The 27,713-nt window shown below is 35.8% G+C and overlaps 1 protein-coding gene across 1 annotated transcript; it reads left to right on the top strand.

Moving 5' to 3' along the window:
- The first annotated feature begins 194 nt into the window (after positions 1–194).
- Positions 195–25,726, top strand: LOC128243405 (ubiquitin carboxyl-terminal hydrolase CYLD-like). Its single transcript, XM_052961178.1, has 14 exons — positions 195–714; positions 1,767–2,069; positions 4,561–4,693; positions 5,495–5,590; positions 6,523–6,669; positions 7,194–7,441; positions 7,703–8,127; positions 9,660–9,751; positions 12,385–12,451; positions 12,671–12,809; positions 17,700–17,808; positions 18,981–19,096; positions 20,086–20,323; positions 21,990–25,726. The coding sequence occupies exons 1-14, from the start codon at positions 268–270 to the stop codon at positions 22,178–22,180; spliced, it is 2,751 nt and encodes a 916-aa protein (XP_052817138.1). The 5' UTR covers positions 195–267; the 3' UTR covers positions 22,181–25,726.
- Positions 25,727–27,713: the final 1,987 nt, after the last annotated feature.

The raw sequence follows: 27,713 nt of genomic DNA, 5'->3' as shown, positions 1-27,713 counted from the left end.
TGACGGCTTCAAATCAGCCGTATTCCATTTGGACTAACTCCTCTCTCCCGTTGCTTATATGCTGAAAGGCCCTGCAACGTACCATCCAGATCCAGATCCAGATAAACTATGATACCGGTTTTTCCCAATATCGATATCGGGTACCGGCATTTAGCACCAACCATAGAATAGCCCTATAAATAGATATGGGATTTCCCTAACTTTTTGTAATGTAATCTACATTTCGATTCGGTGATTAATAATGTGTGTTTCTACGTTTTATACATAATGGAACGGTTTTGTATTTTACTTCGAAACAGTCTTGGTAAAAAGAAAGAAAAAGGACTCATAAAATCAACAACTTCAAAAGTTGATGTTTTACCAGGGACTCTGTTGATTTTAATGTATGTTGACAACAGTCATCATTCTCAGCATAGTTATAACCAGTATGTTTTAGAAACCATTGACCAGGATAATGTTGAAGTTCGGTGCTCAGTCGATGATTTTAAGGAAATATCACGGGATGCGTATGATTTGTTGATAACAATACCAACGTGTAATGAACGTATTACAATATATTTGCACGAGTCGTGGCTGAAAGATGGATTAGAACTAAATGTTGGTGACTATGTTGAAGTTTATGATAAAGCCTCAGCAAAAGACTTGATCGGAGTGTTACGTTTTAAAGGCAATGTTGAAGGAATCAAAGGAATCCACTTTGGTGTTGAATTGATTGTAAGTAAAATACTGGTATTTATATTGGTAACAGGAGAAGTCGTACCAAAACTCGTTTTAATATGAAGTCTTACCAGATTTTGAGAATTTCATATATATGGGTAAGATGTGAACAGATATAAAGTATTGATATTTGCGAGGAAACTTAAAGGCGTTTTAAGTTAAATTGACTTGAGACTCAAACAATGAACATTGTCAATATGTAACTTGTAGAAGGCTAAAACCAGGCCTTTATGGAATCTGACCCAAAATTAAGCTTCTTCTCTGATAGCCCCATTAACCGGTCATGGTTGATGCCTGGTGACCCCATTTAATTTTTTGAAAGACATTAGCTAATGTGTCAAATAAACATTTAAAACAAATGATACCAAAATAGTATGGAGTTATAAGGCACCTAAAATACATATATTTGTCACACAGATACCTTAAACTCATCTTTTTAATTTCATGACTGATGCAGATCTTCAGTAAATAGCATGTGACTAATTTGGTTGTGATATTATTGCAAATTGTCTATCCTATATACCCTGACTATACAATCAGTTGAGCAAAGAATAAGAAATGTAATCTATGTTAATTGACAGATCATGTTACTGAGCTGCAGTTTATTAAAACTCAACCATTGTAAAGAACACAGTTTTGTCTGTGTAATAAATATAGAATCGTTCAATTTGAAAATAGAGCTGTTCATTTTAATCACTTAATCATTTAATCATTTTTGTCATTAATGAATTAATTTTTTTCTGATAAATAAACTGTTACCTGCGAGAACATATATAAATTGCACATCTGCAGTATATGTATATAATGTGTAATATGAATATTGATTTATATATAAAACATGAGTGCATTTTATTTAAATCTGTGGTAACAGTGTTGAATAAGTCCCTTTTTTATTGGGTTTCATATTTTTTTATATCAGTTTCATAGTTTAAACATTCGTCGGACACATATTGGTCAACATCTTTATTGGTCATCTTGAAAACTCACCTTAAGTTAACGTCCACATGAAAACCTTGAATATATTTAATATAACATCTATTTGTTTCCAGTATGACCGGGGTAGAGGCACCAGTGATGGAGTCTTCCGCAAACAGCGATTTTTTCAGTGCCGCCCTGAGTCAGCGATATTTGTTGGTTTGCATAGAATACGTAAACACATGGGTACCCCACCGAAGCCCCCTCCCTCCCCAACCCCTGGAGGGGCCCAGTTTTCGTCAAACGTGCTCGGGCTTCAGATAGGTGATCGTATTGTATGGATGAGTGACCTCGGGCCAGAGTATGGCTCTGTGAAGTGGATTGGCCTCCTGCCAGACTCTCGCTCAGACGATGATATTACAGTTGGAGTTGAATTTGTAAGTTGGCAGGTTTTTTTAGAGAGTGGGTAAGTCAGGAGTTATTGTTTTATAAGTGCTGGGTGTTGACTGACCATAAAAGAAGATAACAACATCCTTAAAAAACATTTTTGCTTACTTCAGGGGCAAAACAAACCTTTTGATTGATGCAATATTAGTTTGTATTTGGTTGATCCACGGTAAACAACCATTTTTTAAGAATGACTTAACTCAAAATATTTACCTCTTATTGAGGAAGAAATATGGGTAGGAAGTTATTATAGGTTTAATACTTCAATATTTCAATTAGTTTTACGAAAACTATGAAGAATGCATAAAAGTAAAAAAAAACAAAAAACGTGAATATTTATAGTATTAACAGGTTTTTTTTATGAAAGACCTGCCAAATTGATTTCATCGATTACGGCTGTTAGTTAGATCGGCTGCTGGCTATTATATTTTTGACTGGCAGGTATGTGGTCAACTGGCATGTAGGTCCTCCGTTGAAAGGTAGATCATAGGCTGGCAGGTAGGTCATTGGCTGGCAGGTAGGTCGTAGGCTGACAGGAAGGTTGTCAGCTGGCAGGTCGGTCTTCAAACAGCAAGTACGTCTTCAGCTGGCAGGAACTTCATCGGCTCGCAGGTAGGTCTTTAGCTGGCAGGAAGTTGGTTGGCTTGCAGGTAGGTTGCCAGCTGGCAGGAAGGTTATTGGCCTGCAGGTAGGTTGTAGGCTGACAGGAAGGTTGTCAGCTGGCTGGTAGGTTGTCAGCTGGCAGGTTGGTCATCAGCTGGCAGGAACATCATCGGCTCGCAGGTAGGTCATCAGCTGGCAGGAAGTTGGTCGGCTCGCAGGTAGATCTTCAGATGGCAAGAAGGTTATTGGCTGGCAGGTAGGTCGTAGACTGGGAGATAGGTCATTGTCTGGCATTAAGGGGATCAGCTGGAAGGAAGGGTGTTATCAGGCAGGTAGTTTGACAGCAGGCAGGTTGGTTATTAGCTGGCAGGTAGGTCGTCAGCTGGCAGGTGCTTTGTCAGCAGGGAGGTAGGTCATCAGCTGTCAGATAGCAGTTAGGTGGTCAGCTGGCAGGTAGCAGTTAAATGGTCAGCTGGCAGGTAGATTATCAGCTTTCAAATAAAAGTAAGAACACTTTCAATATATAAAGTCAGGCACAAAACATTTTGTTCTTTCCATAAGGGTACATATTGGTTTTGAAACTGAAATCTGGTGCTAAACATAAATCAATTTGGTATGTCCTAAAAGTCTTATTGGTATGAGTGAACTGTTCAGATTAATATTGTTTTCACTTCCTTACATGTTTGACACTGTTTGCAGAACTTTTCAGTTGCTTTATCCAAAATAATTAAGTTTCTTTGACAGTAAACTGAGTTAAGTTCTTGGAAAGGGAAGCCAAATTTCAACTGTTAGTATCACATCTCAAGTACTTGATAGTCCAATCAAACTTTATTTCTTGTAGTTTTTGTTTCTTTTTATAAGAAAACAACAAATTCATCAAATAGTCTTAGTACAGGAAGATGCAACTACCACATGTTCTGATATTTAATTCAAGTAGTTATTGAATGGTTATAATCTAATAAATCGGAGTAGGATCCTTCAAAACATAAAACAAAAGGGCATTACACAATATTTAGAATTTGTCCTGTTTAAAGTTATTTTAGTTTGAGTGTGAAGACAGCTTAAAGCTGAACCACTCTCAAGGTCCATGTTTGGGTAGATTTATTTAATCATAACATTTCGAAATGAATGAGTTAAACATAATAATGCATTAAAATTAGAAAAAAATAAAATAATTCCACCTATATTGTGCGGCGCCTTTAGAATGATACAAATAACTCTCAGAGCCTGTTTCTTGGGCAGAAACCAGTACTGGTGTCCTTTTTTGAAAGGCCAAGAGAAGGTACCCTAGTGGGGCTCAAACCCACATCTTCTTGAGTGAGAGGCGCACACCTTTACCTCTGGACCACAGTACCATATTAGATTCAGTGAGTTAGGTAGTTAGTGATGATGACTGAGTGGTTAAGGTATTTAAATGAGACAGCCTGGATAGGGAGGTCATTGGTTTGATCCTGCTTGGTGCTTTGTCAATAGAGTGGTTATCATCAAGGAATTGTAGTAATAGTAATTATATAAGAAGAGTCTGATAAGCCCATTTGGCAATCAACTGATGATAGATCATACCTAACCTTTATCAATAATGTATTTTTACATGCTCAAGTAGCGTTTGTGTTGTTGTTGACGTCATTATTTTGTAAAAGGTTTAACCTTGGCTGGAAAAAACACTTTCAAGATATTCAAATGAAACTTGATACAAATGTTGCCAGAGACAATGCTCTCAAGGGTATTAAGGCCCATGACTCTGGCTGAAATAATTGTGATGCCCCTTGTTTGACTTGAATAACACTCGGACAAGCGTCAGTTGTCCCTGCACGGCACTCTTGTTTCTTTGTGTATCCAAGGCTATTTGTTAAGTAGTGGACTTTGTTTGCTTTGCAGGACAATCCCGTTGGCTCGGGGACAGGAAAGTACCGAGACCAGCGTCTGTTCACATCCAAACAGAACCATGCGTCCCTCGTACCAATACTGGGGCTGTTAAAGGAGAAGGATTTCCTCAGCATGCAGCAAGAAGGTACTTTGAGCAAATGTGATACATTAGTCATTACTTATTGTATTTCAATTTCTTTTATTGGTAATTTTATTTAATTCAATTTGAACATGTTTAAAAACTTAGTTAAAGATGCAAGGCCATCTATTTTGAAGAAATTAACTAATGTAACATTATTATCATATTTACATGGTTATTATATAAATTAATATAACATTATTATTATATTTACATGGTTATTGAAACAGAAAGTAAAGTAATCATGATATTATTAAACATAAAAATGAAATTATTTACCATACTTTAAATATTTTCATTTTCAAACAATATATCATGATACGTTTCACGATACATGAATGAAATATCGTGATATATTGCGATAGGCTTTTGCCAATATTACCCATCCTTAATAAAGATTTAGGTGGTGAATAATTTTAGACAATGCTAGCCGTCATTCAACCGCTCAATTCACCAATAAAGGGATTAAATAGAGAATAATTGTTGGTTTGTGATATATTTTACCAAGAGAGCACCAAAAGATATATTTCACGATTGGTGTAGCCATGAGCTAAATTTTCACTTTTGATGTACTTGAGGGGAAATATATTGCTATCTTAAACACTAAAACGAACACTTTCTTCTTATTATATCACAGACCTATAATCCATCAGGTTTATAGGTGTGTGATTATATGCCTAAAATCGGAATCATTTAATTACACTTAAAAACATACTTTGTTTACTAGTAAATTGATATATTCACTGTTTGAAATGTCTTCGGGATGTGTAACAGCTTAACTATATTATATTATATATGTTTTTCTAGGTGCTGAGGCAGATTTCAATATGGCAGATTATGCTGATGATCGCGGAAAATCAAAGAGTGAAATACTTGAAGAACAGGAAAGGCTTCTGCTAGCTAGTAAGTACTGCGAGAATGAGTAGAAAATAAAATTAAAGGGAGATTTCATGATTTTTCACAGAGTAAACATTAGGTCAATTTATGAACTTGTCTGTTTTCCCAAAGAAAATGGTTGAGATAGTGTTATAGCTTTTGTGTTGTGTGTGTCAACATTGTTGTCAGCCTCATCATTGTTGTAGGCATCATAGTGCCAGCTTAAACATGGCCTTAACTCCAAACCTACCAAATATATTCAAATTTTTCTTGGTACATGTGTTGCAAGATACAGTATGCACATGCAAAGCAAGCCCGCAACTCTGGCTTTAATAATCATTGAGTTATGCCCTGTTTTTTTCACCTGTAAAAATACAGACAAATGGTTGCATTAGTTTGGCTGCCCTATTTTTCCTAATATTGAAATTGCGTTCAATGCTAGATATTTCTGCCTAAAGGGTATTTAGAATTATTACTCAATGTTTGGCACATTGGGCTTTGTTAGAGTTATCTTTAACCCGTCAGTGCAAAGCATAGAAGAATTGACGTGTTTAGGAGGGCATGATTTACATGTCAGGGCTTAACTAGTAATGGAAACATTCAGGCATGATGATCCATAAGTCTTATTTTAATGCCTGTTAAATATTATTTTTATAGTTGTCTTTATAAGTAGTCTGTGTATCAGAGTCTGAATCAGAGGGTTCCCAGTTTGATCCCTGACAGTGCTTCATCAATGATACATGTACTTTAAATTATTACCGTATTATTAACGAAAAAATGAGCCTGGTAAATTCCTTGTGAATTAAGTTCTATGGATTTAGTGCCATGAAATGTAATTAACAAGGAATTTAATGGGCTGAAAAATTTATTTGTTTATGAAAAAAACTTCCGAAGAACATGTTTTATTTAATCATTACAATGTTGAATACATCGAAGTATTACCTTTCTTTATTACCTAGACAAGAAGAGCCAGTCACGCAAGGTGGCAGGGAGTTGTGAGTTGTCAGAGAGGACGGCCCAGATTGAGCCCCCACCCCCTCCTCACCAGCCTGCAGGGAGTAGCAAAGGGGTTAACCCTCTGTATGAGTACACACGACCAGAGAAAGGTAACAGTTCTTAGTTCAAACTAATGAATGGTAGGATTGTCAAGTAGGAACACTTAATTGTTGAGTGAGAGCCCAATCAGGGCCTGTCTATAGTACCAGCATCAGAATCATATGTATATACAGTGTACAGGGCTTTAATACATTAGTCCAGTAAGAAACAATACACAACAATTCTCCGATAGTAAATCTTAACACTTTTTCTCATTAGATTCAAGTATCGCTTACATTTTGGGTGTGATTTTGCAACTCTAGATAAAACAAATCTATTTAAGCTTGATTTTGAAGAGAGCTTTAAGCTGATCTTAATCACTCTTGAGTCTATTCTAGTATCCTCTTTAAAAGGCTTTGATATTTAGGGTGCAAACCCAACACATCTTGGGTGAGAGTTGAACACAAAATCTATGTTACGAACTGTCTCAAGTCTGATTAATTTATAGCCACCTTAAGGTTATTTTTTACCAAAAAGGATGAATTATGTTTTGTTTTTGTTCTGCATTATCCAAATTCTTGTTATTTATTTTTAGAATATATCCCGGAGTTAGGTAACATGTTGATAACAGACGACGACCTTCTTCCCCATGGCTCACAGGGCCCTGTCTTGAGCTCTTCATCTCGCGCGAAAAATCTCCCCGAAATGCAGCCTGACCCTGACCTTACTGTGGGCTCACTGGTAGAAGTCATGTCGCAGAAACCCCTGTATGGTCTCATTAAGTGGATCGGAAATCTCCCAGATCAAAAAGAGCCAAAAAAATTGATAGCTGGGCTCGAAATGGTATGGTAAAAAATATAAGCACAATGTATACCATTGATTTTAAAGAATATGGCATGGTTGTTTTTTTAGTGCTGAATGATAATACGTTCTGTTTTTTTTTTCTGACAAATTTGGTGCCGATGTTCAGACCCATTCCCAATTCTTAAACATATACTTTTGTGAAAAAATATTCACCTATTTTTTTCTTCTCTTTGTTATTATTTCATACTGTTTTTATATGGATGAGTTTGTGTATTCTTAGTCACATTCTTTTATCTTCAGGAAGAGGAGATAAATGCTGGTACAGATGGAACTTTTGGATTGCACAGACTGTTTACATGTCCGCCTAGGAAAGGCTTCTTTGTTCCGCTATATAAGTGCCGAAAGGATAAGCGTTTCACGGATGACAAACTAATGCACATTCACTCTGATAGGAGTATAAATTTCGGAAGTACGGAAACCCCTGATTTGGAGGGGACTGTTTCGCCGCCAGATTCTTTATGGGATGTATCGATAATATGCGGGAAGGGAAAGGGAATTCAAGGTCATCATAACTCGTGCTATATGGACGCAACACTCTTAGCTATGTTTTATTTTACGACTGTGTTTGATTCAATATTGTATCGTCCAAAAAATGCTCAAGATATACTGGAGTACAGTGAAGTTCAACAAGTATTAAAAGAAGGAATAGTAAATCCATTAAGAAAGTAAGTGGAGTCTTAATTTTCTATTTACAATGCAAAGTTTGGATGAAAAATAACTTATCCAGGTTTTTTGAAGCTATTTAGGGAAAAGGACCCTTCTCAAAATTTCCGGCCAAGTTACGTTCATAATAAACATCACTTTAGTTTGGTTTAAGTTAGATAAATAAGAATAGACCTTGTGTTAGTACTGTTATAATACCAGTGAACATGTACATCCTGCTTTTCCCATTTATCAAACATTTTCCAACAACTTGGATTACATTTATGAATACTTCAAGGGTCATAGATTAAAGAGGAATATTGAAATACATGTATGTAATTTAGTTCTTTATAAGTTTTTGAAGGCACTGAGCTAGATGGAATGAAGTGCTTTTAATTTCAATCATGTGTCCAAACAAGGGAATCAGAATATGAATATTGATCAAGAATGACTTAGTATTTTCATTCAAGTTTATGTTAGCCTTGTTTTAGGCGATTTTTGTTTTTGTTTTCAGTGCTCAGAGCCATGAACCAAACTTTTTTTGCTATTTTTTATTATTATTATTGATATTTTTATAGAAATAGTCATTTGTAAAATATAGATGCACTTTTAAGATGCCTTAAAATCCCCTGGGCTTGTTTCAAAATCCCCAGGTTTTCTGAACAAAATCATCTTGGGAGGTCTCCATAAATATGAATGGCTTGTATGCTAGTGTGACAAGATAACGTTACAGAATGGTTAATGTTTCCCCATTGAGGATAAAATATTTATAAGAAAATACTTCATCCAATGGAAAAGTACACTGGCTATATCTATCAAAGATTGGTGATTTTTCTTTTTATATTTTCGCTAATAAAAAAACCTTGCCTTACAATGCTCATCCTTGTTGAAATTTTTTAATCCTTTTGTTACCTGTAGACTATACTTCCTGTATGTATAAAACTCATATTTAATATCAACTTCCTGGTTTAATATGTGATATTACTTCACTATTCGCTATAATTATATTGATTTATAACCAATATACTACTCCGGTATAAAGCTGTTATCGGAATTTATGGACATATGCTTTGTTATATGATAAAACAGACAAACAGTATAGCAAAAATGCAACAGTATTTTTACAGTTATTTTGTCATTTTTTACTTCATTCATAAAAGTGATTCAAATTAAATTGCTTTTTGCCATGAAGATTGAGATAAATTTCTTTTAAAATAGGTCCTTTATTGATATCAGATAAAACCAAAAAGGTTTAATGAGTCACAGTTGAAATAAATGGCTTGATTACAAGTGTTTCCTGTTACCCTGGATCAATATAAAAAGTATTTTGAAATTGCATGTAAAAATCCAGACTAATTTAATATGATGTTTAATTAGTTTGGCTAGAAGTCACAAAATATAGTACTTGTAATTGTAATTAGTTTGGCTGAAGAGCCATGCCACTTCAAAATGTTCAGCACAAACTGTTTCTTTTGCTATGATACCATTAGCCTTTACACATATTGTCTTGACTGATAGTATTGTAAGACTTCATTAACTTGTTTGAATATTTCAGACACCATTATGTTCGTGCAGACAAAATGATGAAGTTACGGAAATTGCTGGATAAAGTGGGTAAAATACCTGGAATGATGAGTGAAGAAAAAGGTGCGTGAACTTAACCTTAGTTTCAAACATTTTATAAGCTTGTCTTTCTTTGAAGAAAAAACTGTATTGTGATAACATGGATGTCTGAAATGGGTTGGAACAATTGCTTCGTGGTGTACACCTATACAACCACTCTACCTCATCCAAAACTCCATTGTTACATGACACCACACTACCTCATCCTTATCTACATTGGTACATGACACCACACTACCTCATCCAAAACTTCATTGGATATGACACCACACTACCTCATCCAAAACTTCATTGTTACATGACACCACACTACCTCATCCTTATCTACATTGTTACATGACACCACACTACCTCATCCTTATCTACATTGGTACATGACATCACACTACCTCATCCAAAACTTCATTGTAACATGACACCACACTACCTCATTTAAAACTTCATTGTTACATGCCACCACACTACCTCATCCTTATCTATATTGTTACATGACACCACAATACCTCATCCAAAACTTCATTGGTACATGACACCACACTACCTCATCCAAAACTTCATTGGTACATGACACCACACTACCTCATCCAAAACTTCATTGTTACATGACACCACACTACCTCATCCTTATCTTCATTGGTACATGACACCACACTACCTCATCCTTATCTTCATTGGTACATGACACCACACTACCTCATCCATATCTACATTGTTACATGACATCACATTACCTCATCCTGATCTACATTGGTACATGACACCACACTACCTCATCCTGATCGTCATTGGTACATGACCCACACTTCCTCATCTTTATCTACATTGGAACATGACACCACACTACCTCATCATTATCTACATTGGTACATGACACCACACTACCTCATCTTTATCTTCATTGTTACATTAAATCACACTACCTCATCTGTATCTTCATTGGTACATGACAGCACACTACCTCATCTGTATCTTCATTGGTACATGACCCACACTTCCTCATCTTTATCTACATTGGTACATGACACCGCACTACCTCATCTTTATCTACATTGGTACATGACCCACACTTCCTCATCTCTATCTACATTGGTACATGACACCACACTACCTCATCTTTATCTACATTGGTACATGACCCACACTTCCTCATCTTTATCTACATTGGTACATGACCCACACTTCCTCATCTTTATCTACATTGGTACATGACCCACACTTCCTCATCTTTATCTACATTGGTACATGACCCACACTTCCTCATCTTTATCTACATTGGTACATGACCCACACTTCCTCATCTTTATCTACATTGGTACATGACCCACACTTCCTCATCTTTATCTTCATTGGTACATGACATCACACTACCTAATCTTTATCTACATTGGTACATGACCCACACTTCCTCATCTTTATCTACATTGGTACATGACATCACACTACCTCATCCTTATCTACATTGGTACATGACACCACACTACCTCATCTTTATCTACATTGTCACATGACATCACACTACCTCATCCTTATCTATATTGGTACATAACCCACACTTCCTCATCTTTATCTACATTGGTACATGATACCACACTACCTCATCCTTATCTACATTGGTAAATGACACCACACTACCTCATCTTTATCTACATTGGTACATGACACCACACTACCTCATCTTTATCTACATTGGTACATGACACCACACTACCTCATCTTTATATAAATTGGTACATGACACCACACTACCTCATTTTTATCTACATTGGTACATGACACCACACTACCTCATCCTTATCTACATTGGTACATGACCCACACTTCCTCATCTTTATCTACATTTGTACATGACACCACACTACCTCATCCTTATCAACATTGGTTCATGACACCACACTACCTCATCTTTATCTTCATTGGTACATGACAGCACACTACCTCATCCAAAACTTCATTGGTACATGACAGAAGTTTATTGTGTTTAGATTTAGTAATAGTTTCTATACCCGCTTCTTGAGTTATTGAAATTATACACAAGCTCATACGTGAATTTCAATCATTCTGGGTTTTGGCGAAGTAACTGTATTGTACAATGTTGTCAAGTACTACATTCAATAACTCACTTGCATATAAATGAATACTGTTGTAATTTATCCACACGCTTCTTATTGCATGGTAACACTCCATCTGCTTGCTACCATTCTGATATGGGAGTTCATATTCAGACAAAAAACAATGAAACAATCTCAAACATGGTACAAAAATTGAAATTGAATGCAATTTAAGGTGATTGATTTGAATCTGGGTGTTGAAATGATTTTCACATTCAAAGCATTTGATGCTCATTTTTTTGGCCTTCAATTTTAAATAGAATAAATCAGTGGATGCATATTTCGGTACAAACATTTAAAAAAAGGACCTTAAAAAATTTAGCCACACATTGTTATTCAGTTTTATTATTAAGCATTGGGTTTGGTTCATGTATTACAAATAAAGCTATAACTAACTGATATTTGAATCAACTAAGTCATGTACACAAATAACCGAAATAGAGTGCATGAAATACTTGATCTATTTGAAGCCATGAAATTATTTTACATTCTCATGAAGTTCATTTTAGATCATTTTCTACAATTATTCACATTTCTCATCTATTTCAGATCCGGAGGAATTCCTTAACCTACTGCTTAATGAAATAACCAAAGCTGATCCATTTCTTAAAATATGGTAAGAAAAGATTCACTCTGTTAAGTATAATATATATGTTTTCCTAGTAATTCTTACTTTTAATAATTGTTGAGTTTTGCCCCCTTTTTCAAATAACAACAGATGAGCGTTTGCATTTGCTCCTCGGTGCTCTTGAGATATTTTCTGTGAAACTATGCCACTAATAATTGAACCAAAACAATTCAGTCTATAAAAGAATGATACATCTATTTCTTTTAGTACTGAAACTAATAATCAAGATGTCCAGCATACGTTTTTCTACCAGCTAATTATGGAGAAGGACGAGCGGCTAGTTCTACCAACAACGCAACAATTGTTCGAGCTCTCTTTCCTGCAGATGGGGATTAAATTACAAGAAGTAAGTTAAAGAAGTATATCAACTGGAAACCAACAAATTACATGAATGAGCTTTTATGAATTTGGGTGAGAGAAAGTCTAGTTATTTTGATAGTAATTGTCATAGCCTTGGCGTCATTGTCAGGGTTATTGTCATAGCCTTGGCATCATTGTCATGGTTATTGTCATAGCCTTGGCGTCGTTGTCAGGGTTATTGTCATAGCCTCGGTATTGTCATAGCCTTGGCGTTTTTGTCAGGGTTATTGTCATAGCCTTGGTATTGTCATAGCCTTGGCGTTGTTGTCAGGGTTATTATCCCCTGCCGAATTGAAGATTTCGGGAGGGGGATATTGTTTTGGCGTTGTCCGTCCATCCGGTACCATATCTTGGTAGGCATTGATCAGAAAATGTTCAAACATGGTCAGAATGTTCCCCTTATACATGGTCAAATATTCATGAAACTTTATCAGAATGTTTTCCTTGTTGAACTCTTGGTCGTAAATAAAACTGGGTCACATATGATCGAAAATTAGGTCACTAGGTCAAATCTTAGAAAAATCTTGTCCAGAACCATATCATGGTAATGATTGGTCAAGTTATGTTCAAAATTAGTCATGATGTACCTCTTGAAGAAATATGGACCACTTAAAAAAGTGGGTCACTTGGGGTCAAAAATTAGGTCACAAGGTCAAATCTTAGAAAAATCTTTGAAACACATTAGAGGCAATATGTATGGTCTTATATTCATCAAACTTTATCAGAATGTTTTCCTTGATGAACTCTTCGACATATTTTAAACTGGGTCACATGTGATAGGAAATTAGGGTCACTAGGTCAAATCTTTCAAAAATCTTGTCCGAAACTATTTTATGGTGGTGATTGGTCTGATTAAGTTCAAACATGGTCAGAATGTTCTCTTGGGTCAAATTTCGACTGCGTTTTTAAAGTGGGTCATATGGGTCAAAAACTAGGTCACTAGGTCATATATTACAGAAATCTTGGGAACACTCTAGAGGCAATACATCTGCTCTAATTTCCATGAAACTTAATCAAAATGCCTCAATGAAATATTGGAATAGTTTAAAACTAGTAGGTCATGTGGGGTCAAAAATGAGGTCACTGAGTCAAATCTTAAAAAAACATTGTGGACACTCTAGAGACTTGATCAGAATGTTTGCCTTGATGAAATCTTAGATTAGTTTGGAACTGCGTAACATAGAGTCATAAACTAGGTTTCTTGGTCAATTCTAAATGTTACATTATATACAATAATTTTTTTTATTTCAAACAGTTGCAATCAAACTCAAACTCATATATATATTTCATCAACAATTGATTTCCATTTCTTGACTCAGCCCAATCAGGCGGGGGATATCAATTCAACGAATTTGCTCGTTGTCATAGCCTTGGCATCGTTGTCAGGGTTATTGTCATAGTCTTGGCATCGTTGTCAGGGTTATTGTCATAGCCTTGGCATCGTTGTCAGGGTTATTGTCATAGCCTTGGCATCGTTGTCAGGGTTATTGTCATAGTCTTGGCATCGTTGTCAGGGTTATTGTCATAGCCTTGGCATCGTTGTCAAGGTTATTATCATAGCCTTGGCATCGTTGTCAGGGTTATCATCATTGTTGTCTTCGGCTGTGAAAAACAACAACATCGGCTGTAATTAAAAAAACATTCGAGCTATTTGATTGAAACTTGGTACATTTGTTGCAAGAGACAATACACACATGCAAAGTGAGGCCCTTGACTCTTGCTTTTTAATTGTTGGATTTAGGCTCTTTTTACTGAAAAACAACAAACAAACATTTATGTCAGGTCTGCAGCGCTCCTGTTGAGCATGTGTTTTTGTTTTGCCACGACTTGTTGAGTTTTCACATGATTGACTATATTCCATGGATATGAAATGAAAATTCAAAAAAGGTCACAATAAAATCTTTGTAAAAAATTATAACCATGCGCCAAATGATTTTTAGATGGGCCGTATTGTTTGTCTGAGGCTGTTTGTCTAAGGTTTGAGAGTTGTAGTTGATTATCAAAACTTGTTATATTACCCTTGTTCAAAATGTAGCCATGTGATTGACAACAGGTTTTACTGGCTGCCTTTTTATTAAAGAACCTAGTTTTCATTATAGTCATAATGTCACGGTCAAATTCAATAGTCAGATGAATCTCCCAAGTTATGCCCTTCTTGCATCAGAATATAGGTGGTGTTCATTGCCCCTCTGCATCAGAATAAAGGTGGTGTTCATAACCCTTCTGCATCAGACTATAGGTGGTGTTCATTGCCCTTCTGCATCAGACTATAGGTGGTGTTCATTGCCCTTCTGCATCAGACTATAGGTGGTGTTCATTGCCCATCTGCATCGGACTATAGGTGGTGTTCATTGCCCATCTGCATCGGACTATAGGTGGTGTTCATTGCCCTTCTGCATCGGACTATAGCAGTGTTCGAAATATGCGGTAGCCCGATAGCCCACGGCTACCAAATTTCAGCTGGGGCTACCGATTTTCCATAGAAACTAGCCCGACCAGGCTACCGTTTTTTCCATATGTGATTTAAAAAAAACATGTCAATTACACAACGCATAACGCATCGTGTTTTTATACGCAAAGCCTTATTATTTAAGAATACGTCCTTCAAGGCGACTTGATTGACAAAGTGCTTTGACAACGGCGAAATCGGATTCGCCGAAATTTACGATGATAAAAAACTAATTGCTCTGCGATTCAGGGCTCAAGCCATGTGCTGAATGTTTGTTTGTTTAATCAATGAACATAAACACATGTCAAAATTAATTAACGCCCGAAGTGGCAAGTAATTATCGATCAGTTTCTAACCAGTAGCTGTGTCTGTTAGCAGCAGTCAAACTCTATGACGTCAATAACTTGGCTCCGCCCATTATGTAAATTAACGGATAACGTCGGCAGTTTTCGACAACTACGATGGCTATGAAAATCAACAATGCTAAAGTAGCAATATGAACATTGATATTTTATTTATTTCGTTTAAATATATTTTATCTATTAGCTAAAATAAAAAGAAAGATATTTAAGTATTTTATGCGGACAGAAAATAATCATTCTACAAAAGTTAAATGCGCAGGAAACAGGTGCCCGTTTACTTCCTGACAAATTTAATCAAAGTGAACGGAGAACTATTGGACAAAGTTAACTCGTTGCCAGTGTACAGTAAGGTTCTGTTTTACAACTTTGAACTGCTTTGCCATTTATTTAAAAGAACAATTGTAGGAATATTGGCAATATAAACATCGGAACATTTTGTTGTAACTTCCTAAACTTGAAAGTGAAACTGAAAGTTGAAAAGGGAAACATGTCATTGCACAATCGCTGGTGGATATCGGATTTGACAAGGATGCATTGAATAACAAAACTTATAGTACATGCATAATTCTTTCCTTTAAATAAATGATATGTTCAGAAAATATTTCTCTCTTTTAATTACCTTTTTGAAAACTTTAGTTACTAACCTTTTGATGCCTATACTATTATACGTTATGACTATAATTTATTATTGACGCATTGTTCAGATTGGGGAACATTTATTGAAACTGTATGAGCGTGCTTATTAAGATGATCAGAACCATTGCAGAATCGTATTCAAACTTCCAAAAATTATTACGAACGTGTAATACTTTATAGTGTTTTAAGTTTGGACTAGTGTAATTGGGTTCGGGCTAGTAAAATTTTCTATCTGGTAGCCTGAATGGGCTAGTGGATTCCAATCCGAATTTCGTACACTGCTATAGGTGGTGTTCATTGCCCTTCTGCATCAGACTATAGGTGGTGTTCATTGCCCTTCTGCATCAGAATATAGGTGGTGTTCATTGCCCCTCTGCATCAGAATATAGGTGGTGTTCATTGCCCCTCTGCATCAGAATATAGGTGGTGTTCATTGCCCCTCTGCATCAGAATATAGGTGGTGTTCATTGCCCCTCTGCATCAGAATGTAGGTGGTGTTCATTGCCCCTCTGCATCAGAATGTAGGTGGTGTTCATTGCCCCTCTGCATCAGAATGTAGGTGGTGTTCATTGCCCCTCTGCATCAGAATGTAGGTGGTGTTCATTGCCCCTCTGCATCAGATTGTAGGTGGTGTTCATTGCCCCTCTGCATCAGAATGTAGGTGGTGTTCATTGCCCCTCTGCATCAGAATGTAGGTGGTGTTCATTGCCCTTCTGCATCAGAATGTAGGTGGTGTTCATTGCCCTTCTGCATCAGAATGTAGGTGTTTTTCATTGCCCTTTTGCATCAGAATGTAGGTGGTGTTCATTGCCCTTCTGCATCAGGCTATAGGTGTTTTTCATTGCCCTTCTGCATCAGAATGTAGGTGGTGTTCATTGCCCTTCTGCATCAGGCTATAGGTGTTTTTCATTGCCCTCCTGCATCAGAATGTAGGTGGTGTTCATTGCCCTTCTGCATCAGGCTATAGGTGTTTTTCATTGCCCTTCTGCATCAGGCTATAGGTGTTTTTCATTGCCCTTCTGCATCAGACTATAGGTGTTTTTCATTGCCCTTCTGCATCAGACTATAGGTGTTTTTCATTGCCCTTCTGCATCAGGCTATAGGTGTTTTCATTGCCCTTCTGCATCAGGCTAGAGGTGTTTTTCATTCCCTTCTGCATCAGACTATAGGTGTTTTTCATTGCCCTTCTGCATCAGGCTATAGCTGTTTTTCATTGCCCTTCTGTATCAGAATAAAGGTGGTGTTCATTTCTTGTTTTAGTATCTTTCTCTGAGTTATCAATTTGAAACACAGTATTGCGCCTTTACTATGAAATTGGTTCAACATGTATTATGTATGGTTTGACAATCATTGGCCCTGCCAAAAAGATTACACATTCAATTACGTAATCTAGTATAGAAATTTTAACTCACAAACCTTGTTATTTCAGGTGCCATCATGTCTGATAATCCAGATGCCACGGTTCGGTAAGGAGTACAAAATGTACAAGAGGATTTTACCCAGCCTTGAGCTTGACATTACTGATGTACTGGAAAATGGTGAGACCATTAGTGGAAATATTTGTTTAAGTTGACATGTATAAATTAATATACAATTTCACGTCTCTTGTAAAATATATGCAGTAAAAGTGCGATCATTTGAACAGGCGGTTGTTCGAGAACTTGAGATGGGTCGAGGTCAATGTTTAGTCATGTTCATTTTTCCTTCTATTTTCATATAAAATATACTGACAATGGATCGAAACCTAAATACGTCGAGGACTCCAGCACATTGCCGGTCCCAAATACACAAATCATGCGCAAAACCTTATGATAACCTCGAGGTCATAATTTCACACATTTTCCCTAAAGCTTGTTCCAAAATAAGCAAAGCAATTGACAGGTGTTAAATTTTTTGCAAGTTGTAAAAATTGCAATGACAGATGGAAGGAAATCTGTTAAGTTTGAAAAACCGATTATCACCGTTTATGCATGACTGCTATTACTTGATAAGGGCATTTTAGGTGATAATTGTGAGAAGTTAATGATGAGAATTTGATTGTGCGAAATATAAATGAGTAATTAACATAATAAACCCCTACCATAACGGTTCAACATCTGAAACTTTGAAATATATTGATATTATGATTCAAAAGTTCCGCAAGAAAACAAGATGCGCCAATTATCCATCGTTGATTTTGCAAAATTTAAATCTGACTAATGCCATTATATGCACTGTCATATTCCAATGTTGCTTGTTAAAAAAATTGTTGTTTTTTTGTAAAAATAAACTGCTATTTAATCACAGTTTATTGGGTTTTTTCTTTTACATTTTAACATTTAGTATACAACAGCATTTTAACATTTGAGCGATTTCCACAACGCAATACTAATCAGTGCCGAAGAACAATTGGTATGCTACTTCAAACTAATAATCGGTGCCAAAATAAACAATCGGTATTCAACTTCAAGCTTTGAAAATACATTGTTAGACATTTTCATAACCGACTAAAATGGAAACTTGGGTTGTTCGAATCATTGGATCACATGAGGTTTTAGCTCGGTTTGGCGTCCTCAAGTGATCACATTTTTACTGTAAAAGAATCAAGACTACTGTTATATTGTTAAACATGTATGTATCGAGGGGTGAAGGTCAAAAGTTTCTAAGTGATATTAAATACAGAAGCAGATTAAAACCTATTGCCCCACTATATATTTTGGACGTGTTTCAGTACCACGGGAGTGTATAATCTGTGGTGACCTGGCGATGTTCGAATGTAAAGAATGTTATCACGTCCACGGTGACAGCCTCAGCACTATCGCGTTCTGTGAGGGATGCAAGAGAACGGTAAAATATTTAGTGTAGATGACTTAATTACTCTATTTTATATTAGCTTAAATTGTTAACACAGCTTATGTGAATCATGTTCAATTTCATTGGAGGACCCAGTACTCATGGTAGACCATGAAGGAAGTTTCTCTGGTGGGGCTATAAACTATTACCTTGTTGATGTGAGGCTAATACCTCTTTTAGTGTTGGGATGTTAATGTAAGATGTTTTTTTAAACAGCAAAAGAGATGCACCATTTATACTACTGTTTGCAAATGAACGTAGCATTTCTATGTTTTGAAGCATTGACTAACAGTGGTTCTTACTTTGCCAAAATCCACCAAGTAAATTTCAAATCAATTGCAGCATTAAAGCCAGTCAAGTATCTTCACATCAAATAAACTGACAGCTGTCATCAGTGATTTGGCAGACTCATACTCCACAACGCATACATACATACATGTACTGTTTGCATTGGTTTCACTTCCAATAACTTATTAAATCATACCTTAAGATAACTCTCACAAGAATGCTGTGGTGACTCGAAACTGTTCGGAACCACCATTGAGGCTGTACAAATCTTTTTTATGCAAAAGGCATTGCAGTATGCTTTATTTCACTGTCAGATTGTGAAGTATGCTTTGATGCGTTTATAAGCAAACAGTAGAAATACCATGGGAACAACATGGACAGGCCTAGCAGACGTCACTTCACTCTCAAAAGCATCAAACATAAACAACATGAGACATACAAGACAACAAACACCCTTTACATAAATATCTAAACATTGTTTATGTATAAATGTCGTGGTTACCTACAAGGAATCATCATAATTCATATCATTCATAAATTTGATTATGACCGCTCTTGATAAAAACCTACTTTGTTTAACAAGATATAGTATTGTTTTGATATCCATTAGTATTTCATTGGTCAGACTTATCATGTGACTACATCAGGGAGGTTTGGCATCAGTTAATTTTCAAACATATGGATGTACTTTTCAGAGCCACCAGCATAAACTGCGGGTTAATCACAAGTGTCGACAAATCCATGTGCCGCAGTGGTATCTGGAAAAGTACCATGCAAAGCAGGCCCAGGGGCAGGCGATGGCAATACCACGCGAGAAAATGGAGCTCTTCTGCGTCATTTGTATACAAACAAGCCATTATGTGTCGTTCGTTAAAACTGGTAAAGGGAAGGACGCTAAATGGATCTTCTTTGATTCTATGGCTGATAGAATGGGTTGGTAGTTTCAGTGTTTATGGGATTAAGTTGATAACTATTTGCAGTAGATTTATTTTTATTTATTATCCCTTTGTCATTGTGATGACATTTAAAAAATCAGACCAAAAAATATGTGGATTGTGGTAGCCTGGTGACCCCGTACTATTCTGGTAGGGTTTGAAAGGGTTTAATATGTAAACATGCCTAAAAATCTAATTTTATTTTATGCTTTTTTGGTCTTGAAAGAGTGCAAAACCACCCATTTGATGTTTCATATAAATATCAGAATATAAACATAAATATCCGTTGAAATAAAGAACACAATTACATACTGCGATAACTTTATTATACCCCCCAAAACAAAGTTTGGGGGGGGGTATACTGGAATCGGGTTGTCCGTCTGTCCGTCTGTCTGTCTGTCTGTCCGTCTGTCCGTCTGTCTGTCCGTTTTTTTTTTTGTCCGGTATTCATCTTTGTCGTTATTGAACAAATCTTTTTCAAACTTTCAAATATTAATGACCATGATGTAAACCTGTGCCTCCGTGGATTTGGTCAGAGTCGCATGATCCTGAGTGGAGTTGTGGCCCCTTAATGAGTTAAATTGGGCAAAATTAGCTTTGTCCAGGATTCTTCTTTGAAGCTATTGAGCAAATCTTTTTCGAACTTTCAAATATTAATGGCCATGATGTAAACCTTTGCCTCCATGAATTTGGTGGGAGTCACATGATCCTGAGTGGAGTTGTGGCCCCTTAATGAGTTAAATTGGGTAAAATTAGTTTTGTTCGTCCTACTCCTTCGTCATTTTTGAATGAATCTTTTTCAAACTTTTAGCCATGGTGAGAACATTTGCCCCTGTGATTGTGGTTGGAATCACATGATCATGTCTCCAATTATGGCCCCTGAATAAGTTAAAATAGGCAAAAATTATACAGCTTTGTCTAGCCTAATCCTTGGTCATTTTTTCTCATTTTTTCTATAAATCTTTTTCAAACTTTCAGATGTCAATGACCATGATATGAACTGTTGAATATGTGATTTGGTGCACCTGTATTAATCAGAATGTTTGCATGGCCTTAAAAAGACCTTTAATTATACCCCCCAAAACAAAGTTTGGGGGGGGTATACTGGAATCGGGTTGTCCGTCTGTCCGTCTGTCTGTCTGTCCGTCCGTTTTTTTTTGTCCGTATTATGAATTTTTGTTGATTCTGTTTACATATTAGAAATCAGCAAGCTCTACTTTTTCAAATGAAACCAAAATGATATGGGGTCACCAGGCATTACAATGTTACATTAAGGCCAATGGGACAATAAAACCAACATCGTATTTGTACAACGGTTACCTTGAACCATTTGAATGTTGCATTGGAAAGGAAGTCATATAACATGCATGCAAGTGATTGTGTGCTAAGCTTAGTTTATTTGGAATTCAGTTGTTAAGAGAAAAATTTATATTATTTACCAGTAATGAGATATTATTTGATGGTATTGTAGAGTGATGTGGTTGTCAAAGAACCAGATTTCATCATTTTATGCTACAACTAAAGATTTCTTATTTTGTAAGACATAAAAAATGATTTTATGCTGAAATACTAGAATACCCTGCAGAATTTAATACTGAAAACACTAGAATACCTTGCAGAATATTATACTGAAACAATAGAATACCCTGCTAAATTTCCCGTAGGTGAACAGAGTGGTTACAACATCCCAGAAGTGAAGGAGTGCAGTGAAATTCCACGCTGGCTGTCTGACGAGTATTACAAGGACATTATGAAGAGTCCTGATGACAAAAACCTCCCCGAGCACATGAGGAGACTCATCTGTGACGCCTACATCTGCATGTACCAGAGTCTGGATGTGATGAAGTTTAATTGAAAGCGTAACTCTTAATCTGCCTGTTCCAGAGTATTGACTACATGAAATTTAAATGAAAGTGTAACTCTTTCATGAGTTATTCTGCATGTACCAGAGCCTTTATGTAATCAAGTTTACTTAAATTTGTTAAATTTGAAACAAGTTAAATTATGAAGTTCAATTCTGTAGATTCCTAAAGGTCCTTTTTTCATGATTTGTACTAGCCTTGGCCAATTTTACCAGGGCCAATTTTACCAGGTTTAGAACTTTCTAGGCCATAATTTTAACAAAAGGAAAACAGTACCGTAAATGACTGGGTATTAGACGCCCTTTTTTCACTCAGATTTCGATGCAAAAAAATGCCTGCGTATAATACCCAGTAACAATTTTTTTAACTTTTTTTCTGAGGTCGATTTCAAGTCTAGAGTTTGTTTAGATATATGTAGAAAGGGATGTTACTCGCGTCATATCAATCGAGTATATATGAGTTAAAATGGCAGTTGATGATCGGGATACGGTATATCGTAAGACGTTTATAATTTAAACAAAAATATTTTTCGATTCAAGTTATTCAATATTATTTTGAATAATAAATTGAATTGAACAATAATTAAACTTGCATATATATAAAAAAGCAAAGTTGGGCACTGTCAAAATATTTTTTGTCAGTTGTACAAGAAGGTGTGAAAAACTCTACTGCTTTTAACCTGTTTATCAATGGTCATTAACTTATTTATTACGCCTATAAGTGTAAATCCTTCATCAAGTTAATTAAAACACCATTTTATACATGTATTAAATTGAATAAACACATTCATTTGGCTTTAGATCAAAGCGTCACACTGTGAGACGTCACATAACTTACAGTTATACCCAAGAGGATCTCGTGGAGAGCATGGACATTGCTATGCAGGATTTATGTATAACTGTACGATTATTGCTTCTTACAGTCTATAAGTGTGGTACAAGTTTGAAAGTTTATCGGCAGATCGTTTTACAAACATGTCATGTTTATGTTTTCTTAATCCCTTGATTGCCCTTGTTGTTTCTTTAATCCTCCAATAAATATATCACACTTCCTTTTCAACAGGCAATAAATCGTTTAGGATGGGGTAGTAACTAATCAACTTGTCACAGTGGTGTATATGGTTAGGTAATCTAGCCAGGCATTGTAAAGATAAAAATCAATAATCTTCGTCTGTGAAACTTGGTAACTGTGAAAGTTATGATTGATGTCCTTTGGGTGTCCGAAAATTAGGTACGCAAAATAAATTATTTTGGAAAATAATTATGGGTGTCCGAATATTTAGAGTGTCCGAACTCTTAGGTACTTTATTGTTTTCTGTAGGTGTTGACATTTTGAGAACAAATCCGTACAATATAAGGTTTTTGCATAACTTAACTTTTCACTCTCAACAGTTTATCATTGTATGGTTTTAAAGATAACCGTCGCCATTTTCTCGAAAAATATTTTTTGGTCACTGTCAACAAACATGGTGGCCGAAAATGCCAGACGATTTGACATCTTTTCTATGCGTCTTTTAACCAAAAACATTATTAAGATTAAAAGTTTTTTTCTTGGACTTTTCACATATTTTTTTCCCTGCGTCTAATACCCCCTATTGTCTTATACCCAGTCATTTACGGTAGTTAATTATTTTTCTGCTAGGATTTAAATTTTCGACTGAACTGAATCACGAAAATTAATCCTTGGCAACATTAGTTACTATGTTTTGGATTGATTCACGAATCTTAAAACTGGAGAAATACAGTCAGTATATTTTAAAGAGAATATTGGTGGCAAATGTGTGTGGTCAAAGTAGCAGAGTTTCCTTGAACTGATAGTGTAGCAGTATTTTGTTGTTGTTTGCATTTGTCGCTGTCAGTGTGGTTTTTTTTGTAGAATGTTTAAAGGCCATTTTAAACCTTCAAAGAGGTATTTACTAATTCAGCTTGGGATTTATGTTACAGTAGAGGAAATTCATCAGTTATGTTGCCTACATGTTAGTTGAATTGTAATAATTAAAAATTATAACCGCTCACTGTGCCATTTGAGACAATAGTGTTTCACTAAAAGAAATCTACTACAAACAAGGATTATGTGCAAACGTCAAATAAGTCACCTATTCCCTGCATTATTTTGCTCTTATCAAAATGAAGCTAATAATGTATGAGCTGTGATATGCAATATTGAGCCTTAAGATGGACATTTAATTTCTGGTTGAATTTCATCATTCAAATAAATGACATTCCAGAAGTGACATTTTCAGTGCTGGAAATTTCAAGATTATATCATCTCTACTTCAGCTTTCTAGTATAGGGATAATGTTTTTTATTGTCATTATTTTTTCTGTTCATCATAAAGAGACTCGTTCCCAGATTAAAGGTTGGCAACATTTGTTTTTTAATTTTTTTCAATTTGAGTTATTTTTTTTACTTTTAAGGAAAGACACCAAACTGCAACTGGAAGATATTTATTTGAACAGATTTTAGTAAATCCAAGACTAGAATCATTCAATTCCCAATAGCGATTTTCAAAATACAGAGCATTTTCTGTCACAATTTAAAAAAGTTATTCATAATGCAGCTCTAATTTGAATAGTTGTTGGTGTTGTATTTTTGAAACAAGCATTTTGTTCACATTTTACATGAATTTATAATGTTTGATGTCTGACATGAAACATGAATGAGTCCCTTTAATATTGTAAATTGCACTGAAAAATAAGATTATTTGTATTTGAAGAAATCCTGTGTTTGTGGACTTTTATTGTTAATTTTCTTTTTAAACCTGTGATGAACATGTAGGTTATTGAATGTAAACAACTATGTTCATAAGTTATGGTAAGTTTTCCATGCCTGCATGGTGTACCTCCAACCCCTGGGATTTTGACAAGTTTCTCTACATGAGGGGTGGGATTTAACATTGGACAAAACACTGATATGTGCATCAGTAGTGGAAAGAAAACCAACTTGACCCAATATGTCTTCGTAAGAATAGTTAAATTATTCAGTTTTAACTGTGGAACTTGAACTGTAGTGAGGTCAAAACTGCTTTTGAAAAATATAATCTAGCTATGTCTTTATCCTGGTTGGCGGACTGACTTGGTCTGTCACAATCCTACTGTCAGGTATCACCTGCTGTTTTAAGTCCCCTTTTTGCCCTGCATGAAAAAGGTTGTTGTGATGGTCATTTGGTGGTCTTTTAACAAAATTAACCTGGTATGGTGGACGCTATATCAGTATTAGTAAGCAACCAACATTCAAAATAGCAGTGAAAATAACAATTGATATTTTCGCTGCAGTGAAAATGACATATTTTACAAAAGAGCATAAGTGGAATTAGGTTTTGTTACATTGTTCTAGAACAATGGTACTCCAGGCAAAGGATTGAAGCGCTATGGATGTGACATTTATTATTGCTGATGACACTAGAGAGCCGGAATAACATGGTGTATGGTATAAATAGACAGTGTGCTTTTTGATTGAAAAATGTGTTTATGGGAAATGTTTTGAAGATTTTAATGAGAATAATATGACTATTTATTTGATGAAAAATAAAATTATTACAGAAAATGTGTGTGTTTTTTATCTAAGTAACATCAGAGCTATACTATGTTAGAAGTTCAGTACATCAACTCCCATGTTTCCATAAGTTTAAGTTTAAACATGGTGGCACAAAACTCCAAGGGGACGAGGTAGTGGTAACTGAAAAATATGTCGCACAATAGGATGCGTCATTGTGACAATGTGTCTTAATAAAACAAGAGGCCCAAAAGGGCCTATGATCTACTAGCTGGGTTTGTGTGGTCATCATCACTGTTTTCGAAAAGAACCAGCCTCTTATGGATATCTGAATACTGTACAAGTTTCATCGAGATAAATCAAAACTGAAGACTGTATCATGTTCGCAAGCATTTTTTACACAATAGCATTTTTTTATACTATCAAGGCCCATAATCTAATCATTTCAAGGCCCATAATCTAGGCCTGCATGGGCGGATCTGGCTGGTTTTCGAAAGGAACCTGAGCTCTAATGGATATGTAGATACTGTACAAGTTTCATCAAGATACAATCAAAACTGAAGGCTGTATCATGTTGACAAGGAATTGTTTGCAGGCGCACTGATTTTTTATACCATCAAGGCCCATAATCTAGACATGCATGGGAGGATCTGGCTGGTTTTCGAAAAGAACCCACCTCTTATGGATATCTGAATACCGTTTAAGTTTCATCGAGATACAATCAAAACTGAAGACTGTATTGTGTTAACAAGCAATTGTTTACACAATAGCATTTTTTTATACTATCAAGGCCCATAATCTAGACATGCATAGGCGGATCTCGCTGGTTTTCGAAAGGAACCAAACTAATGGATATCTAGATACTGTACAAGTTTCATCGAGATAAATCAAAACTGAAGGCTGTATCGTGTTAACAAGGAATTGTTTACAGACGCACTGATTTTTTATACTATCAAGGCCCATAATCTAGGCATGCATGGGCAGATCTGGCTGGTTTTCGAAAGGAACCAAGCTCTTATGGATTTGTAGAAACTGTACAAGTTTCATAGAGATACAATCAAAACTGAAGGCTGTATCATGTTAACAAGGAATTGTTTACAGACGCACGGACGCACATACTACGTACACATTACCATATTATAAGCTCTTCTGGCCTTTGGCCAGTAGAGCTAAAAACAATTCCTGTCAATCTGTTTACAAGCAACAATCCATCCGTAAATTATGGAAGTCATATGCTCCAAAACTTGAACATAGCTTTAAAGTAAAATTGAGTAAAAGGGTCTGTAACTTGACCAAAGTTGCCAGAAAAAAAAGAACTAGTAAACTTCATGGCGATAATGTTTACAAAGTTCCAAATGTGGATGTAGTTTGCTCCACACGCTCCCCTTTACCTATCAAGTACAAATCCAAGTTCAAGGGCATGTTACTCTACAGACAAATAAGTCATGGAGAAAATGTTGTACTCATCATGGTATGATTACATTTACAAAATTCCAAAGCAATCCATCTTGAACAGTGGAGTAGTTCACTCCACATACTCCCTTAATGCCATCAACACAACGGTTCAGTTCAACGGCACACAACTCATCAACAAGTTTGTCACAACTGAATTTTTTAGGCCCTAAGTACACATACTGACCTTTCTAGATCTTTACACCACAAACCCCTTTATATGGTATGAAGAAAAATTGAAAAAATGCTCATAGTTTTAGAAAAATATGTATGGCACAAGTACACATCAATGTGATCAGATCATATGTACCAAGTTTGAAGACAATCTGTCTAAATTTGTGAAAGTATGTAATGTTCACTCCCCAAACTTTTTACAGCGGACCAAACAACCCATATTGTATCTCAAGATAACCCTAATTTAAACTTTGTTTGCAAGGGTTAAAATAATTTCATAAGGATAGTTTAAATACAATGTTTGGATTGCTATGAATGCCTTGCATATATTTTTTTATATGATTAAGTATAGATTGTATCTGAAGTTGATACCAAATTTGTACACATTAATGCAAATATTTTTTTA

This window comes from Mya arenaria, chromosome 8 (assembly GCF_026914265.1).
Source record: "Mya arenaria isolate MELC-2E11 chromosome 8, ASM2691426v1".
NCBI lineage: Eukaryota > Metazoa > Mollusca > Bivalvia > Myida > Myidae > Mya > Mya arenaria.
This window is presented reverse-complemented; position numbering and strand designations above follow the sequence as displayed.

Coding starts and splice junctions, on each gene's coding strand:
- LOC128243405 (XM_052961178.1), top strand. CDS start 268: ATGGAACGGTTTTGTATTTTACTTCGAAACAGTCTTGGTAAAAAGAAA. Junction 2,070..4,560: donor TTACAGTTGGAGTTGAATTT/GTAAGTTGGCAG, acceptor TTTGCTTTGCAG/GACAATCCCGTTGGCTCGGG. Junction 6,670..7,193: donor GTACACACGACCAGAGAAAG/GTAACAGTTCTT, acceptor ATTTATTTTTAG/AATATATCCCGGAGTTAGGT.